Source organism: Bos mutus, chromosome 27 (genome assembly GCF_027580195.1).
Source record: "Bos mutus isolate GX-2022 chromosome 27, NWIPB_WYAK_1.1, whole genome shotgun sequence".
Lineage (NCBI taxonomy): Eukaryota > Metazoa > Chordata > Mammalia > Artiodactyla > Bovidae > Bos > Bos mutus.
In genome coordinates this window covers 37,936,604-37,956,196 of record NC_091643.1, presented here as the reverse complement: position 1 = coordinate 37,956,196, position 19,593 = coordinate 37,936,604, and the positions used below count along the sequence as shown (strand labels likewise).

The 19,593-nt window shown below is 42.9% G+C and overlaps 1 protein-coding gene across 1 annotated transcript in view; it reads right to left on the bottom strand.

Moving 5' to 3' along the window:
* The window catches only part of GPM6A (glycoprotein M6A), a 256,929-nt gene extending 244,257 nt beyond the window's left edge, over positions 1–12,672 (bottom strand). The window contains exon 1 of the mRNA XM_070364150.1: positions 12,538–12,672. Coding sequence (XP_070220251.1) covers positions 12,538–12,541 — 4 coding nt within the window. The 5' untranslated portion in view covers positions 12,542–12,672. The remainder of the gene's footprint in view (positions 1–12,537) is intronic.
* Between the last annotated feature and the right edge of the window lie 6,921 nt (positions 12,673–19,593).

Here is a 19,593-nt window from a genome sequence, read left to right as displayed (position 1 = left end):
AAGCTGTCATGGTTCTAAAGCTGCATGACAAAAGGTTTGGCAAGTGTTAATAAGAATAGGAAAACAACAACCAACAAAGCATTCAGATTTCTCAAACTTTCAAGACAGTAAAGTGCAGCAGACTAGCCAAGAGCCTAACAGCCAAAGATTAAACCCAATGTGCCGTGATGGGCATGCTCACTGCTCTAATCTGTTGTCAATGATCAAAGACGAGATGTTTTCTCATACTGAACACCCAGTAAACAAACAGTGAGCTACAGCCACTGGGACGGAAGAAGCAAGCCAGTGACCAAGAAAACAGAAGGACCGGCTGGACCTGAGAGCAGACAGATACTTGCACCTCGATTCTGCCGTCGGCGCAGGAACTGAAGGATCAGGGTCAAGTCTGCTGGTGCTTCTGAGCAGTCAGAGGGAGAGACACACTGCCTGAACACACCTGCACCCAGAGCTTCGCCCGCGTGGAGCCCCACATATGGAGAAAGCCACAGTGGAAAATGAAAAGACGTCCGTACAGATACCCAATTAGTCTTTGGAAATTCGCCTATCCAGAACTCTTTAATTATATAGTGTTTCATTTTAACTATGTTGCTTTGGGTCAGTCCCTTACACAGAAGATGGGAGAGAACTGAATGAGTCTTTCAACCCCAAGGATATAGTCTTCTTCAAAGATTCAAAGGGAGGGGATATATGTACATCTGTGGCTGATTCACTTTGCTGTACAGTAGAAACTAACACAACATTGTAAAGCAACAATACATCAACAAAAATTAAAAATAAAATAAATAACGTTTTAAAATAATAAAAAAGATTCATCATTTTGAACTTTAAAAGCCAAAGTAAAGCAAAAAAAAAAGGAAAAAAACAGAGTGGCAAAAAAAAAGAAAGGAAACAGAAAAAAGGCCCAGAATTAGGGCGACCTGCAGATCAGAACGTGAAACTTAAGGTGTTAAGAAAAAGGATCTTTCTTCTCTGCCCTTCATCTCATATCATGCACAATAAGTATAAAGATATGAAAAAAGGAGACAATATTGCATAATGCTAAATAATTAAGGGTTTAAATAACTACTAAATCCTCTCATTACTTAACTATATCACATTCTTTGATATCAAAAGTTTCAAATTTTTAATTTTCAACTGAATTTGAATAGTATAATTGTCCACTAAGTTATAATCTGTAAATAAATACATTGAATTATTTCATTCATAATTAAGTGGATGTCCTAACATCTCTGAGTCAAATTTTTATAAATGTCTGATTATATCACACATTCAATGGGAAATTGGATCTTAAGAGCTTGTTTTATGGTTCTGTTTTTTGGGAGGGACGCCAACTGCACACTCTTAGTAAAACACTCTTTCATCCAGAAAGTTTGCCATCTTGCACAGTTTCTAGGGAGGACCACCTGGGTAGCAGGAACTAACAGGTAGCATTTCTCTGGACAGGTAGATCCGCACAGCAATCCTGAATCCCTTGGGTTGACCTAAGTCATACCAGATCATCCTCATACTTATTGATGTGGGATATATGCAGTTTCGTTCATTAGCAATTGTCTGAATTGAGAATATTTTCAGTTTGTTATTGTTTGTTCTTGATGGCTTCGTTCTCTCTCTCATCAGAAGACTACCTTCCGGTTGGTATTCTAACAGCAAGTTTCTCTTCTCATTCTCTCTTCTGATTCCTTCCTTTCTGCTACATCTGTAACTAAATCTGATAATTTCCCTATCACTCCCTGGCTGAAAGGCTATAGTTGCACGCTCTTGCGTTAGAACCATTTTCTCAATCCTTATATGAAGACTTCTGCCTGTGCTGCAGTGATCCAGGTTCTTGGACAAAAGAACATTTGCAAAAGGGTGCTTGGGGCTCTGGGCCATGACTCAATGGAAGGGGACTAATGATGCTTATGCTAAAGCTGAAGCTCCAATACTTTGGGCACCTGATGTGAAGAATCAACTCCCTGGAAAAGACACTGACGCTTGGGAAAGACTGAAGGCAAAAGAAGAAGGGGGCAGCAGAGGATGAGATGGTTAGATAACACCACTGACTCGATGGACATAAATTTGAGCAAACTCCTGGAGATAGTGGAGGACAGAGGAGCCTGGTGTGTTACAGTCCATGAAGTCACAGAGTCAGACACAACTTAGCGACTCAACAACAATGATGGGCTAGCACAGAGGGAAATCAAATGAGGTAGCCAGGGCTCAGAGGACAATGAGTGGGTTTAGAGGTAGAGTACCAGAGTGAGAGGCAGAGGGTAAGATGCTGTGACCAGCAGACCCTGCTTTGCCCACTGCCGGGCACCATTCTCAGGTGTCCTACATGATCGGAAGCCCTCAGGGGCACAATGGCAATCACACAATGGAAGCTGTGCATTGTTACTGGTGCTACAGCAAGACTGGTTTTAATTTAGACGCTCAGCAAATCCCACTTAACAACAAAATCCAGGGGTGAGTTATGAGAACCCGCGTCAAGGGAGGGTGGGGAGGGCGGAAATGACTAATCCCGAAAGGGTCAAAAACACTCATGAGATCTGGGGGGACATCACAGAAGAGCTGACGACGTGTTCTACAAAGGAACAGGAGTGGCAGGAAGTCAGGCAGCTGCAGCGGTCAGTCAGAAAGCGAAGCAGACAAATAGCCTGAACTTCAAAGAGGCAGACTTCCATGAGGGTAGCACCCCATGTCCCAGTCCAGAGGTCATGGGGGGAGGTGGAAAAATTCATAACAGAGAGCCGGAGCGGGGAAGCAGACTCAGGTGGGCCCCGAGCACGCTCAGCCCACCTCCTTGGTTCTGGCCACACCTCCACCCCTCGTTCTGACAGAATCACACACGCCCAGATTCCCTTCACGGTCCGCATTCAGAAAACCTCCCTGGATGAATGCAGCCTCCATGGGTCTCTCCCATTCTGGACCGACGGCTTTAGCAATCATTACATTAGTCTAGATCTCCATTATCTAATTTTCTCAAATTCTCAGATGGTTTTCTACGCGTGTGACTTTTGTATCTCCCAATTGATATACAAGTACTTTTGGAGCAGAAATGAGAATCTGGGCTTCATGCATCTTTCGCTGTCATGATATGTAGAAAGGTGAGCATGCTTGGTCCAATCAATATTAAAACACACTTAAGAGGCTGCTTGTTTTGAAAGGAGTACTCTTTTTAGTTTTTTACCTTCTTAAATTTTTTCAGCTTTGATGAGGTATAATTGACAAACTTGTGTATACATATGTGTGTGTGTGTGTATTTAACATGGTGATATAGATAAACATTGTGAATGATGACCATGATTAAGTTAATTAACACATCCATCACCTCACAAAGTTACCTCTTTTTCCATGGTGACAAGATCTACTGTCTAATAACTTCAAGTATATAATATAGAGCATTATTTTACTATGGAAGTGTTGGTGGCCTTAGGTACAATGATTCTGTGATAATGATGATTTTAATATGAGGCGATGAGGCTGTTGTCGTTCAGTCGCCAAATCATGTCCAACTCTTTCCAACTCCATGGACTGCAGCACTCCAGGCTTCCCTGTACCTCACCATCTCCCAGAGTTTGCCCAAGTTCATGTCCATTGAATCGGTGATGCCATCCAACCATCTCATCCTCTGTCACCTCCTTCTCCTCCTGCCCTCAATCTTTCCCAGCATCAGGGTCTTTTCCAAAGAGTCAGCTCTTTGCATCAGATGGCCAAGGTATTGGAGCTTCAGCTTCAGCATCAGTCTTTCTAATGAACATTCAGGGTAGATTTCCTTTAAGATGGACTGGTTTGATCTCCTTGCAGTCCAAGGGACTCTCTAGCACCACAGTTCAAAAGCATCAACTCTTTGTCACTCAGCCTTCTTTATGGTCCAGCTCTCACATCCGTACATGACTTTGAGAAAGACCATAGCCTAGACTATACAGAGCTTTGTCAGCAAAGTGATGTCTTTGCTTTTTAATACACTGTCTAGGTTTGTCATAGCTTTCCTGCCAAAAAGCAATCTTCTGATTTTCATTGGTATTTTTAAATTGTTTTACCTCCTTTGAGTTTAGTTATCACTTTACCTACCTCCCAGTTAAACAGGATGTAGGTATCATGTTATATAAAAGGGATTTTATTAAGGTAATGCTGAGAAATGGTTGAAACTAAATAATAACACTAAGTAGTGATCTCTACTTCATTTATACCTAAGGAACCAATTACTTAAAAATTGTGCACTTATATTAATAGTTGCTCTGGATTTTTCTTCTTTACAGACTTCTCGCCCTGAGTTTAATTTCTCATCTATAATTAACAAACAAAATTATATTCTTCTTTGTAAATTTTTCTTTAGGAAGGAAAGAATCTATCAAACCGTGACAATAATGGATCTTTGTCACACATATATGTAGCATCTCATTATGAATTTTTGTTCTTTTTGTACTGTTTCATAGAAAACCTGAAGCAGGACTGCAGAAAATCCCCTTACTATCCAACATTCGTTATTTGTGCTTCAAATTTAGACTGAAGCAGACAGCTGACTTATCTCAATAACAGAAAATGTCCATAAAATAAATATGTTACTGTGTATCATTAGATTGGCCAAACAGTGCATTCAAGTTTTTCCATAAGATGGTTAAGGATACAATGCATGATAGATGATAGAGGGAGGTGAAGCTGGAGAGGACCAGTGGGGCAAGAAGAACTGTGCTGGCATGGGTTGTTTGGATCATCACGTGGGGTGATTTGGGAGGAGACCAAGGAGGCGAGGTGACTGGCAATGGGAAAACCACCAACATCCAGGCTGGAGCGGGTAAGGACATAGGATGAGACAGTGTGGGCATTCAGATGTGTGATGACATCCGCTCAACAAGGCCAGGCATACTGGAGTCATCAAGAAAAACAAAGAGAAGGAAGAGGGCAAAGGAAGAGAGGAGGGAACCAGTCAGACTCAGGAAGGAGGAATTCCATTTTGCAGGCATTGAGACTGAAGCCTGCAAGGGGCGGCTGGGTGGACAGAGCTGACCCTTGAGCACACGGAGCCAGATTTATGGGCACATATGTAACGCTTGAAACCCCGAGACAGGAAATCATCAGTAATTTTCTGTGGGAGAGTTACTGTAAACTGGAGAGCACCGTCCATCAACAGGCTAAGACGTGACTGGTAAGATGGCAGAGGAGCTCAACAGAGACTTAGGCTAAGTCTCAGCAAGGCCCAGGTGAGGAGAGGCAGCAGCACGGGGCTCAGCTAGCTTGATGGGGGATGGAAGCTTCTGGAAGAGCTAGTTCTCCAGGCATGTCCCAGGCTTCATCCTCAACGCTGGTTGAACCTCATGTGAGAACTGCAGGTCCACCTCTCAAGCCCAAACTTTCTGATCTCAAATCTTGCCAGTGGGACCCACAAACCGGTACTTAGCATATTCTCCAAGTTATTCTATTCAGACAATAGCCTTAGAGGCTCTAGAACAAGATGTCTTACAGAAACAGCCAGAGATAGTGATTTTGCTATCATTACATAGTTTGCTGCTGCTGCTGCTGCTAAGTCGCTTCAGTCGTGTCCGACTCTGCGCGACCCCAGAGACGGCAGCCCACCAGGCTCTGCCGTCCCTGGGATTCTCCAGGCAAGAACACTGGAGTGGGTTGCCATTTCCTTCCCCAATGCATGAAAGTGAAAAGTGAAATTGAAGTCGCTCAGTCGTGTCCGACTCTTAGCGACCCCATGGACTGCAGCCCACCAGGGTCCTCCTTCCATGGGATTTTCCAGGCAAGAGTACTGCAGTGGGGTGCCATTGCCTTCTCCATTATATAGTTTGGGTTATCTCAAATATTGTAGAGAAAGTAATGAGTGACTATTCTGACTTTAGGTTGTCTTAACAAAGTAAAGAAGAATTTAATTCCATGTCATCTTACCTTCTGAACTCCTCAGGCACTCTTCCAGTCCTATCGGTTATATAGGTCAGGCCTTTATCTCCTGTTGAGATGTAGTTCTGTCTGTCTGCCATGTCATGAGTCCTGGGCACAGAGTATGTGGCTTCGGATTATCTATCCTCATTCCCTCACCTCTTGTCAAACAGTCGAAAATAGAATGACCTCAAATCAGTCAGGTTGCAACCATCAGAATCTAATTCTTTTTTAAGGCCTCTAAGTTTCTAGGTTGGAACTAATTCTGTCCTTGACTTTAAACCCATCTCCTTTACCCTATTTTTTCTTTGTTTTTCAATCATCTAAGGAGAAAGACCTATATTTTTGTAACCATAAATGTCAGCTCTCTTTCCAATTAAAAATAGTAAAATGAGACTTACACTTAAAGTTTTAATAAACTGAAAGTTACATATTTAATTTAGAAACGTATCTTTCAAAAAAAGTGATAGTTAAGACTACACTTATTTTTAGTTGTACCATACCAACTGCGTATTTCATACAGTCAACACATTCTTGAAAAATAAAGCAATCTTCTGAACTGTTCACTACAAAACATTTAGTTTAGTGTGACAAGAAGATATTGAATAAAGGATTTATACATTTCAATTTATGACAAACTCAAACTTAAGTAAAATAAACAGTAATTTACAATAGCCTTAGAAACTTCAAATTGAAATTAAAATAAAGAAATACCAGCTGATTATATTTGAAATTATTCTGAGCAGAGCTTACCCCAGCACTTCACTAACACACTTCCACCCAGGCATGAATTTCCACGTTCAAATGTTTTCCTGTGAAACTAGTGTGACTATCTGGACGTCTTTACAGTTCTCACGGAAGTATCGATCCTTTATCATATGTGTTTCAGACATTTGCTGTATGACACAGGGAACTCAAACCTGGTGCTCTGTGACAGTCTGATGGGGTGGGAAGTGGGAGGGAAATTCAAGAGGGAGGAGGTATATGTACACCTATCGCCGATTCATGATGATATATGGCAGAAATCAACATAATATTGTAAAGTAATTATCCTCCAATTAAAAAAATTTTTTAATAAAACATCAAATTTTCAGAGGTCAACCTGATGATGTCTCTATTGTGAAACACGTTTACCAGGCATCTCTTTTAGGAATGAGCTCAAGCAGCTGGCTCCCTCAGTTCCTTCTCTCCTTGAATAGGCATGCTCCTCCCTTGACTCTGACTATCCCCAATGATTTCTGTGAGCGTTAGCATGCAGCAGAAGTGGTGCTATGGAACCTACGATGTTCTAGCTTATAAGAGGTCTTGCAACTTCTGCCTGGGTTTTTTCCTAGAACACTTTTCTAGGGATGTACCCACTTGGAACCCAGCCACCATGCTGCAAAAAGTCCAAGCCACTTGCAGGCAGCCCCACCTGAACTCCCAACCAGTAGCCAGCATCCACCGTCAGCTACAGGTGGGAGCCACTTTAAGCGACCAGCCCAAGTCTTCAGATGCCTGACCCTCAGCATATACTGAACTGCAAGGCAGGAGACCTCAAATAAGAACTGCTCAGCAGTAAAGTCCACAGAACCATAAGGGATAATAACTAATTGTTTTAATTCACTAGTTATAAGGATACATGGTATGCAGCAAAGATAACCAAAATATCAATCTTTCTCTGCTCAGGATCAAACTTTTATAATTTTCTAGAGCATATAACATACTAGAGGGCTTCCCAGATGGTTCAGTTCAGTCTCTCAGTTGTGTCCAACTCTTTGTGACCCTATGGACTGTAGCACACCAGGCCTCCCTGTCCAGAGTTTATTCAAACCCATGTCCACTGAGTCAGTGATGCCATCCAACCATCTCATCCTCTGTCGTCCCCTTCTCCTCCCACCTTCAATCTTTCCCAGCATCAGGGTCTTTTCCACTGAGTCAGTTCTTCGCATCAGATGGCCAAAGTATTGGAGTCCCAGGTGGCACTAATGGCAAAGAACCCACCTGTCAATGCAGGAGACATAAGAGTCACAGGTTCAATCCCTGGGTTGGGAAGATCCCCTGGAGGAGGGCAGGGCAACCCACTCCAGAATTCCTGCCTGGGAAATCCCATGGACAGAGGAGCCTACAGTCCTCTGGGCTCCTCTGGTGGGCTACAGTCCATAGGGTCGCAAAGAGCTGGACATGACTGAAGCGACTTAGCACAGCAAACCATGTAATATACTAGAGGCCAACTGACCCTTAAAAAGTTTCAACTAGTAGTTTAGCACCTTTAAAATATTCTTGGTTTGTTTCATGGAAATAGCTCAAGCTTATCTTTTTACATGTTTTTATTAATTATTACTAAATCAAGATCTGAGCTACACAAATGTATAGAATCATGAATGACCCTTCATCAAACAAAAGAGAAAACAGGATCCCTCACGTCTGCATAATCCACCTAAAGATGATCATTTGCTTCTCCGACTTCAAATCCTGCCTCTCTGTACCTTGTTCATAACTACCTCTAGGGGGTCATACTTCTCTGAAGAAAAAAAAGTATGAATTTGAGATGATACCACATGTCATTATTCTTGGCTTAAATTTGCAAATAATTTTCAGATCCTTAACCAAGATCCTTTTTACTGAAACTGAATGACATCAAAATATTTCTGTCTGATGTTCTCCTCTTGTCAAAATTTGTGGACTCCTAGATCTAACACTGAATGTTAAAGATGTCACACTTCACTGTTCTAATTTCAGGGCACTGACACATGTTATGTGGTTGATATTTCTCTTCCTGCAGATAATGTTTATCCTCCTTCCCTTTCCCTCAACCAGCCCTCCACATACCTGTTCACCTCCAAACAGGTAATTTATTACATGGATTTACTGTTCACCAAAGGTTGGTGACCTTCTAACCTTTATTTTCCTTCTTATTCTTGTGCTCTGATTAATTTCTCACTATATGTTTCCAATTTACTAACATATGTGTTAACATGTTTAGCCATCACCATTTAATTAACATCTCAAAAATGAAATTTATCTTCTGTCCAAAGCATCTGGAAAATAAACCATCTGTTTTATTCTTTAAAAACTCTATCAAGGGATCTACTATATCCCCAATCCTCAAGGTTTCAAATCTCCAGAAAATGCTTCTTATTCAACCTCCTCTTTATCACTTAATTTCCTAATTTTAGACTTTTCATTAGAAATATCATCCATCCATCTTTCTTTCTCCATTTCTACTAGTGCTACTATTTCGCCGCAACTGAACCAGACGTGGACCGTAACACTTCAGGATTACTGTGACAACCGGTTCTGCCCTAATTTATCCTTTATCTTAAGCAACACTGCTCAATTTGTCTTCCTCCAACACTCATTTCACTACAATTCCTCTCTACTCAAGAATATTCCATGATTTCCTCTTTCCTATTATATACATTCTCAATTCCTCAGGTTGCTTTTGAAGGCTATCCAAAATCAAGTCTCATCCTGCCAATCCATTCTGTCAGTCGTGTCTTATTGCTCCCTGAAATTCTTTCAGCTCTGCTCAGGGATCCATTACTCTAGGTGGAATACCTGTCTCCTTCCCAAATCCTTCACATCCCTTCAAGCACCACCAGGTTCAGAGCCACTCCCTCCATGAAACTTCCCATAATATCTCCTGTATAATGTTCAACGTCACTTTTTAAATACAACAAAGTACATTGAGTGATGCGGTGAGAGGAGAAATTTAAAATATTCCCCCACCTGTCTCACACCAGAGCCTGCAATTTCATAATTAGTGACTGTGCAGGTTCAAGCCAACCTTGCAGCTAAAAAATAAATATTCTTAGTGATGAGTTAGTCCCATACTTTTTCAGTATGAAATATTTCATCATATCTTTTGTGCAGAGCAAAACTTGGGGGCAGAGAGGAAGCCCACTGCATACCTTGAAAAGCTGAAGGCATCACTGAGAAAATAAAATAAAAGGAGAAAGCAAGGGATACCAAATCTCAATTTGCCTGCTTAGCAAATAATGTGGGGTTTTTTTGAGAAACAGCCTTGTGCATTATAAATATGATAACTATCAATTATTCAGAATATTTTGATTAACCAATTACTTTCATTCTTCCATGATGCTAGAGCATGGGTTTCTTCTTCTGAGTCAAGCAAGAATTGATGGCTATATTCATCCCCACAGCACCGTCTTCCTCTCTTGAAATGATACATTTCAGTTGTCATGACACCAGTAAAAGATGGACTTACCCTGCTGGCACAGTCAGGCATTCAGCTACACTGCTTTCCCCCTTATCCTAGCAATTTGGACTCCAATGCTAAATCCTCACCCCCCTACTACTTCTAAATAAAAGAAGTGCTAAGTAATGAAGTTCTGTGCTTTTCACAAGTGAATTAAAAGATGAGGAGAAAGATGACCTTAAGTGACCAAGTGTTTTCTCTCTCATTTCTGCACAGATTTCCTTCCTTCCTTCCTTCCTTCTCTCATGCTGCCCGCCCCTCCTTCCAGGGCTCTTGCTATGTGTGGACTGCGTGTCTGGGTCTCTGTCCTGATCTCTGGCCTCAGACCCTCACTCCCAGACCACCCATTTGTCCTTTCCTCTACCACCCGGCCCGCTGGGTTCTCACCGGCTTCCTCAACCCACTCTCTCCTACTAGCCATCTGACAGCTCCATGAGCTTTTAGTGACCTCAGTCACAATAAGAAAATGCAGTCCATTTATGGCACAGAAAGGAACAGACAAATTTCAGCTGTCAGTTTACAGGTAGGATAGAGAAGTTCTAAGAGTCAGAGATCAAACTCAGTCTGATCAGAGGGGTTCAGGGGCTAACCCCACCTCCTCTCCAGAACACTCTCCTGTAACCTGCTGCTGCTGCTAAGTCACTTCAGTCGTGTCCGACTCTGTGCGACCCCATAGATGGCAGCCCACCAGGCTCCCCCGTCTTTGGGACTCTCCAGGCAAGAACACTGGAGTGGGTTGCCATTTCCTTCTCCAATGCATGAAAGTGAAAAGTGAAAGTGAAGTCGCTCAGTTGTATCAGACTCTTATTGACCCCATGGACTGCAGCCTACCAGGCTCCTCTGTCCATAGGATTTTCTAGACAAGAGTACTGGAGTGGGATGCCATTGCCTTCTCCGCCTGTAACATGAGATCCTGTCTAATTTGTTGAGGTAAAAGCCAAGACCTACCATCTTCATTATAGTTTGGAAATGCAAGCTGGGGAAATAATTAACTTCAAAATTATGTGCACCTTACCCTTGGATAGATAGTCCACTCAAGCTTAAGGTCACTCTTCCTGGAGACTTTAGGCAGTATACAAAATAGCATCTTTAAATGCTTTCAGTGAAGTGAACAGATTACTTCACTGAAAGTCAATTATGTTGGTTTTTCCATTTATGAGAGCTTTTCCCCTCTATGTGTTATTCTAACAGGAGTTTATATGACCATGTACAACAAAAGAAAGAGCCTGAAACTCATTCTGCCATGCTTGGGAAAAAAAGTGTTTTATCTTTCCCTTTTAAACGGAACATTTTCCTTCTGTTTCAGAAAACTTTTTAAAGACAGCTCATGCTGCAGATCATTTGCAAGACGAGTTTATTCACAGGCCCTTAAAAATAGGACTTTTTAAAACTTTTCCAAAGTCATGCAACAGACTATGAATGTCTTGACCACAATTAACATTCATAGGCAAAAATGTCCTCAGCTTTCTCTGTCCTCCTTTCTTCCAAGCTGGCCAGCGTCTATAAACTCCACCGATTAGCAGTCAGAGCACCCCCTACCCCTCGAGCCTGTGGGAACTTAGGAATTTCCACCCGAGCACGTCAATCCCCAAGGCCTCCTTCACTCTGGAAGAAATCCCTCACAACAAAGGACAAGGGAGAGGCCGGGGGAGGGGCATAATGGACTTGGCCGAAAAGAAACGAGAACACTGGCACTGAAGGGTCAGTCCGGGCTGCCCGCCGATCCCTAATCAGCACGAAAAGCGGCCGCGCCGGCGGCTCCTCGGACCGCGCCTGCGGGATGCATGGTTCCAGCCCTCCGCCCCCTGCGCGCGGCTCCGAGCTCTTCTCCCGGGACGCCACCTCCTCGGGCACCGGTCCCCGCACCGAGTTCCCCGACCCCAGCCACTCGCACCCAAGTGCCGCCCCTAAACTCCAAAGCGGAAGCGGGGGCGGGGGGCACTTGGTCTAGAAACTTGAGCGGAGCGGCGCGCGCGCACCCCAGCACCCTGGGACACGGACCGGGTCGCACCCACCTCCCACTGGCCCGTCTCACCCCGAGGCAGGTCAGCCTTCAGCCTCAACTTGCAGCCTTTTACTCAACGATGGCACTCGATGGAGGCGGAGGCTGGAAAGTGTCCCTCCTCGCCCTGCCCCGGTGCCTTCCCGCACGCAAACCCGTGCAAGTGGAAGTTGCGCGAAGTCCCCTCTCCCCGCGCCCCGTCTCAGCTTGCTCCTGGGACGCACGTGGGGACAACCCCCCAGCCTCGAACTCTGCGCCCCCCCCCGTCACGCCCACGCGCGGCGACCCCCTCTGGACCGCGGTCCTCCCCCGGCGCCCACCTCCGAGTGCCACCCCGTTCCCGCCGCCTGGCCCCCGGAGAAAAGTCCACAGACTGCTGGGGGGAGGTGTGCAATCCCAGGCCGGCCGGCCAACACCCGCTTTCTTCCCGAGGCCGAGCCCCGGGGCGGCCCGCGGGCTGCACACTCACCCATGGCGCCGCGTCCCGCTGCCCGGCGGCCCCTCCAAGTGCTGGCGGCCGACGCAGCGCGGGCCCGAGAGCTCCGCGCGCCTCTCCTGCTCCGCGCACCGCGCGAGTGACAGCCTCGCCCCTCCCAGCGGAGCCGGCTCCCGGGGCTCCTGGCACCCGGCGGCCGCGCAGACCCCTCCCTCTTCCCACCTGCTCGGCGGACAACTGGCTGTGGCCTCGAGGTTCCCGCCGCGCCCCACCCCGGCCCCCTTTCCCGCCCTGATCACGTCCACTTGGCCGGCCACTTGCAAACACCTCTCCCTGCAATACGTTGAATACACATTACACACTCGCCCCGTCTTAGGGCACACGAATGACCTGGTAGCCAAGATCATAACCCGTAACCTGGAAACCCTAACCAGGAAAGCTGATTCCAGAGGAGTTTGATAGGATAATTTCCCTAAAAATCTTCTCTTGCTTTCAATATACTGGTTTTCCCTTAATAACAATGTTAAGGTAACAGGAAGAGAAAATTCTCCCATGAATTTATATCTCTCTTCTTTCTTCTATGTTTGTTTCTATAACCTGGCAAGGCTATAAAGTCCCTCCACGCCACACACACATCACAATATGCAAAAGTCACCTGGAAAATAAATGACTCAGTGCAAGAAGCAGTAGATGCTGCTGGAAAAGCACTGGGCTTGCCAACTGGGAGGACTAGGTGGTGATTCCTGCTCTACTACTAATACAAGGGGACTCAGTTTCCTAATTTGTAAAATGAAAGATCTGGAAAAAGTGATCTCTAAGGTCCCTTCAAGCTAAAAAAAAAAAAATTATATAATTCTTCGGGTTATTGGCCTAGTTCTTACACGATTCATACTGGAGAGTTATTTCAGTAAGTCAGTCCCCGAAGTGTCTTAAGCTACTTTTTCATACAGGACACACCCTAAAATACACAAATCTATGCCATAAACAAGCAGAAGAATGAAATAAAGTGCATGGTTACTAACCTCCAAGAACATTGCTAAATAATGGAGAAGACAATATGAAAAATAATTAAGAGCATGTTTGGCAGAAAAACATGAAGAAATGCTGAGCACATCAGTAACATGGCACAGAAACGTTTGCACAGCTATTCTTCAGGTAATGGAAGAGACACACTCCTGGAAGGATATTGCAAATGCATTTCAGTTAAATGGAAATAGAAAGTTGTTCTTATGGGTGGGGAAAGGAAGTAGTTGATAAAAGTTAAAAGTGCTCAATATCCCATTGAGAAATGAATCACCCTTCTGGAAACTAACATGAGCTGTGACTGCAGCAAAGAATAAACTTATACTGGATCCAAGAAAGATAAATGATGAATGTTTGGAGATTAATTCATAAGTACAGCTTTTGGGGACAACCACAACGGTGCGGTCACTCACCTAGAGCCAGACATCCTGGAATGTGAAGTCAAGAGGGCCTTAGGAAGCATCACTATGAACAAAGCTAGGGAAGGTTATGTAATTCCAGTTGAGCTATTTCAAATCCTAAAAGATGATGCTGTTAAAGTGCTGCACTCAATATGCCAGCAAATTTGAAAAACTCAGTAGTGGCCACAGGACTGGAAATGGTCAGTTTTCATTTTAATCCCAAAGATAGGCAATGCCAAAGAATGTTCAAACTACCACACAATTGTACTCATCTCACATGTTAGCAAGGTAATGGTCAAAATCCTTCGATCCAGGCTTCAACATTACATGAAATGAGAACTTCCAGATACACAAGCTGGATTTAGAAAAGGCAGAGAAATCAGCGATCAAATTGCCAACATCTGTTGGATCATAGAAAAAGCAAGAGAAATCTAGAAAAACATCTCTTTTTTTGCCTCATTGACTACACTAAAGCCTTTGACTATGTGGATTCTCCTCGACAAACTGTGGAAAATTCTTAAGGAGGTGGGAATACCAGACCACCTGACCTGCCTCCTGAGAAACCTGTATGCAGGTAAAGAACCAACAATTAGAACTGGACATGGAACAATGGACAGGTTCCAAATTGGGAAAGGAGTAAGTTAAGGCTGTATATTGTCACCCTGTTTATTTAACTTATGTGCAGAGTACATCATGTGAAATGCTGGGCTAGATAAATCACAAGCTAGAATCAAGATTGCCAGGAGAAATATCAATAACCTCAGATATGCAGATGACACCACCCTAGTAGCAGAAAATAAAAAGGAACTAAAGAGCCTCTTGATGAAGGTGAAAGAAGAGAGTGAAAACGTTAGCTTAAAACTCAAGATTCAGAAAACAAAGATCCTGGCATCTGATCCCATCACTTCATGGCAAATAAACGGGGAAGAAATGGAAACAGTGCTAGACTTCATTTCCCTGGGCTCCAAAATCACTGTGGATGGTGACTGCAGGCATGAAATTAAAAGACACTTGCTCCTTGGAAGAAAAGCTATGACAAACCTAGACAGCATATTAAAAATCACAGACATCACTTTGCTGACAAAGGTCCATATAGTGAAAGTTACAGCTTTTCCAGTAGTTAGTTCCATATGGATGTGAGAGTTGGACCATAAAGAAGGCTGAGCGCTGACGAATTGACGCTTTAAAACTGGTGCTGGAGAAGACTCTTGAGAGTCTCTTGGACTGCAAGGAGATCAAACCAGTCAAGAATCTTTCTTTAGGATCACTCCTAAAGAAAATCAACCTTGAATATTCATTGGAAGTACAGATGCTGAAGCTCCATTACTTTGGCCATTACTTCAGCTCCATTACTTTTCCAATTGGAAAAGACCCTCATGCTGGGAAGGATTTAGGGCAGAAGAAGAGGGCAAGAGAGGGCAAGATGGTTGGATGGCATTACTGACGCAATTGACGTGAGTTTGAGCAAACTCAGGGAGGTAGTGAAGAACAGGGAAGCCTGGCATGCTGCGGTCCATAAGGTTGCAACGAGTCAGCCATGACTGAAGTGACTTAGCATAAAATACATATGTATCTTGTTAGTTTTCTCTGTTGAGCCCTGACTAATACAATTCACCAATTAACTGGTCATCATAAAGGGATCAAAACACAGTAACAGATAAAAGTTGCCAATGACCAACAAATGTTTATGGATAACATTAGCACATTTTGATTATCCTCAAAGTTAAAATTTTTTTCATATTTAGTGTCTTTCTTCCCAGAGCTGCAGAACAAATTTTAAGATATTTCTAAGAGTGCTTGACATTGATCTAAATGAAAAATTAGGAAATATGACTATGATCCATAATTTTATCCAAGAGTGATAAGTGATGTAGTACATTGTAAATTACCACATGTACACCTTATATAAATAAGCACAACCAACACCATTTTACAAAATCACACAAAAATGTTTAAGAAAGAAATCACTGCTGCTGCTAAGTCACTTCAGTCATGTCCAACTCTGTGTGACCCCATAGACGGCAGCCCACCAGGCTCCCCTGTCCCTGGGATTCTCCAGGCAAGAACACTGGAGTGGGTTGCCATTTCCTTCTCCAATGCATGAAAGTGAAAAGTGAAAGTGAAATTGCTCAGTCATGTCCCACCCTCAGCGACCCCATGGACCGCAGCCTTCCAAGCTCCGTCCATGGGATTTTCCAGGCAGGAGTACAGCAGTGGGGTGCCATTGTCTTCTCCAAAGAAATCACTAAGGCCCTTTAAAAAGTAAAGTGTGAAAGGCAGAAGTTAGAATGATTTGTGTGAAAGGAAACTTAGATTCTGCACACAAAATAAGCTCATTAAACAACATGCCATTCTACATGCCCCAAAGGATATGGGAAACGTCAAGAAATTTCATTTTCAATCTGTTGTGAAATGTGATCCAGTTACCAGAAGCAAATGAGACGTAATTTTTTCCACCAATGAAGCAGTTTTGTATGTTGCTCAATTTACTCTAGATATCATAAAGATAAAAATGATTTGATAATATTTGTCTAGTGTGAACAAAACTATATTTCTCTTCCAAACTCATAGTACTTTGGCATTTTTATGTTCTTTGTTTTTAGATTATTTTCCCATATAGGGCAGTACTGAGTACTGAGTAGTTCCATGTGCTACATAATATGTCCTTATTAGTTATCTAGTTTACATATAGTAGTGTGTATAGTGTACATGTCAATACCAATCTCCCAATTTATCCCTCCTTCCCCTTACTCCTTTGTAACCATAAGTTTGTTTTCTACATCTATGACTCTACTTTTCTGCTTTTGTTTTGTTAAAAAAAAAAACTTTCAGAATTCCGAGAAAGAAATGAACATATCTGAAGCATAATAAATTATTTCAGGATCTCAGAAACACAATAGTTAAAATGCAATTAAAATCAGATCTACTCTTAATGTAGAAGAAACAGACATCCCTTACGTATCTAGCACTCCTGCTGTGAACTCTACACTAAGGAGGTTTGTTCTGTGTGTGGCCATGAAGCCAGCCTTCAAAGCCCCATTTAAGCCACATCACCCCAGTCACACCTCATGCATTTCTTTAATGAAGATAAGCACTTTCTAGTTTCTTTATTCATTTGCTTCTTTGGAGAAGCCTGGTATTATATTTTTACTGCAACATTTCAATTATGATACTATCTTTTGTGTCGATAGACCTAAATATGGTTTAAATTTACCCTGAGTCCTTTCATCTGGGTAATCAGGGCAAGGAGTGACATGTGTATGATAACATCCAAGTCTTATCTGGATGGATCTCCTGGAAAGGTCAGATCAACCATAAATAAGAGTCATGGGTTGTAGTACCTACTATGTGTGGCACAAAGTGAAGAAGAACTAAAGAGCCTCTTGATGAAAGTGAAAGTGGAGAGTGAAGAAGTTGGCTTAAAGCTCAACATTCAGAAAACGAAGATCATGGCATCTGGTCCCATCACATCATGGGAAATAGATGGGGAAACAGTGGAAACAGTGGCTGACTTTATTTTTCTGGGCTCCAAAATCACTGCAGATGGTGACTGCAGCCATGAAATAAAAGATGCTTACTCCTTGGAAGGAAAGTTATGATCAACCTAGAAAGCATATTAAAATGCAGAGACATTACTTTGTCAACAAAGGTCCATCTAGTCAAACCTATGGTTTTTCCAGTGGTCGTGTATGGATGCGAGAGTTGGACTATAAAGAAAGCTGAGCACTGAAGAATTGATGCTTTTGAACTGTGGTGTTGGAGAAGACTCTTGAGAGTCCCTTGGACTACAAGGAGATCCAACCAGTCCATCCTAAAGAAAAACAGTCCTGATGTTCATTGGAAGGACTGATGTTGAAGCTGAAACTCCAATACTGTGGCCACCTGATGCGAAGAGCTGAGTCATTTGAAAAGATCCTGATGTTGGTAAAGATTGAAGGCAGGAAGAGAAGGGGATGACAGAGAATGAGATGGTTGGATGGCTTCACCGACTCAATGGACATGAGTTTGGGTAAAATCTGGGAGTTGAGTTGGTGATGGACAGGGAGGCCTGGCGTGCTGCGGTTCATGGCGTTGCAAAGAGTCAGACATGACTGAGCGACTGAACAGAACTGAACTGAACTATGTCCTAGGTCCTTTGCAAAACATCGCATATGTAGGTCTTCCAAGGACTCTGAATTCAGTGCATTATTACTATTAATTTACAATTAATAAATTATAATTTATTTATTAGTTTATTGATTGTAATAAATTTATATATGTTTCTACATTTCTAAATTCTGCTAATTTCTACATGTTGAAGCCAAGTCAGAGCAGTTGTCACATAACACAGTGAGGCTCAGATCCTCCAGCGACTCACAGGTCTGGGAGAGACCAATCAGTGGCATTCTTAGCAGAGCTCCAAGGACAAGATCCAAACACAATGGTGAAATCTGAATTAGGGAGAGAAATAAGTTGTCCTGAGACCACCGAACAGTGCGAGTAGCTTTTGATTCTGTAAACTGTATGGCGAACATCTGGACCAGAGTTAAAAATGACAACAGCATTTTAGAGCAGCATGGGCTGCCAGAGACCACCTGATTTACAGCATACGACTCCCCCACCACCATCCCATCTTCTACTCAGAGGCCAAATTTATCATCCAAGACACATGAATCTGCTTATGTAATTTTCTGATTTAAAATTCTTCACCTAAACGTTAAAATAAGTAAACATTGTACAATTAATTTTTACTGGAGAATAGTTTATTTACAATGTGTTAGTTGCAGGTGTACAACAAAGTCAATCGGTTATACATAAATCCACTTTTTTAGCTTCTGTTCCCATTTAGGTCATTACAGAGTATTGAGTAGAGTTCCCTGGGCTATACAGTAGGTCCTTATTACTAATAAGGCATTACTTGTGATCGCTCACCTAGAGCCAGACATCCTAGAATGTGAGGTCAAGTGGGCCTTAGGAAGTGTCTCTACGAACAAAGCCAGTGGAGATGATGGAATTCCAGCTGAGCTATTTCAAATCCTGAAAGATGATGCTGTGAAAGTGCTGCACTCAATATGCCAGCAAATTTGGAAAACTCAGCAGTGGCCACAGGACTGGAAAAGGTAGTTTTCATTCCAATCCCAAAGAAAGGCAATGCCAAAGAATGCTCAAACTATCGCACAATTGCACTCATCTCACATGCTAGTAAAGTAATGCTCAAAATTCTCCAAGCCAGGCTTCAGCAATACGTGAACCGTGAACTTCCAGATGTTCAAGCTGGTTTTAGAAAAGGCAGAAGAACCAGAGATCAAATTGCCAACATCCGCTGGATCATGGGAAAAGCAAGAGAGTTCCAGAAAAACATCTATTTCTGCTTTCTTGACTATGCCAAAGCCTTTGACTGTGTGGATCACAATAAACTGTGGAAAATTCTAAAAGAGATGGGAATACCAGACCACCTGACCTGCCTCTTGAGAAACCTATATGCAGGTCAGGAAGCAACAGTTAGAACTGGACATGCAACAACAGACTGGTTCCAAATAGGAAAAGGAGTACGTTAAGGCTGTATACTGTCACCCTGCTTATTTAACTTCTATGCAGAGTACATCATGAGAAACGCTGGGCTGGAAGAAGCACAAGCTGGAATCAAGATTGCCGGGAGAAATATCAATAACCTCAGATATGCAGA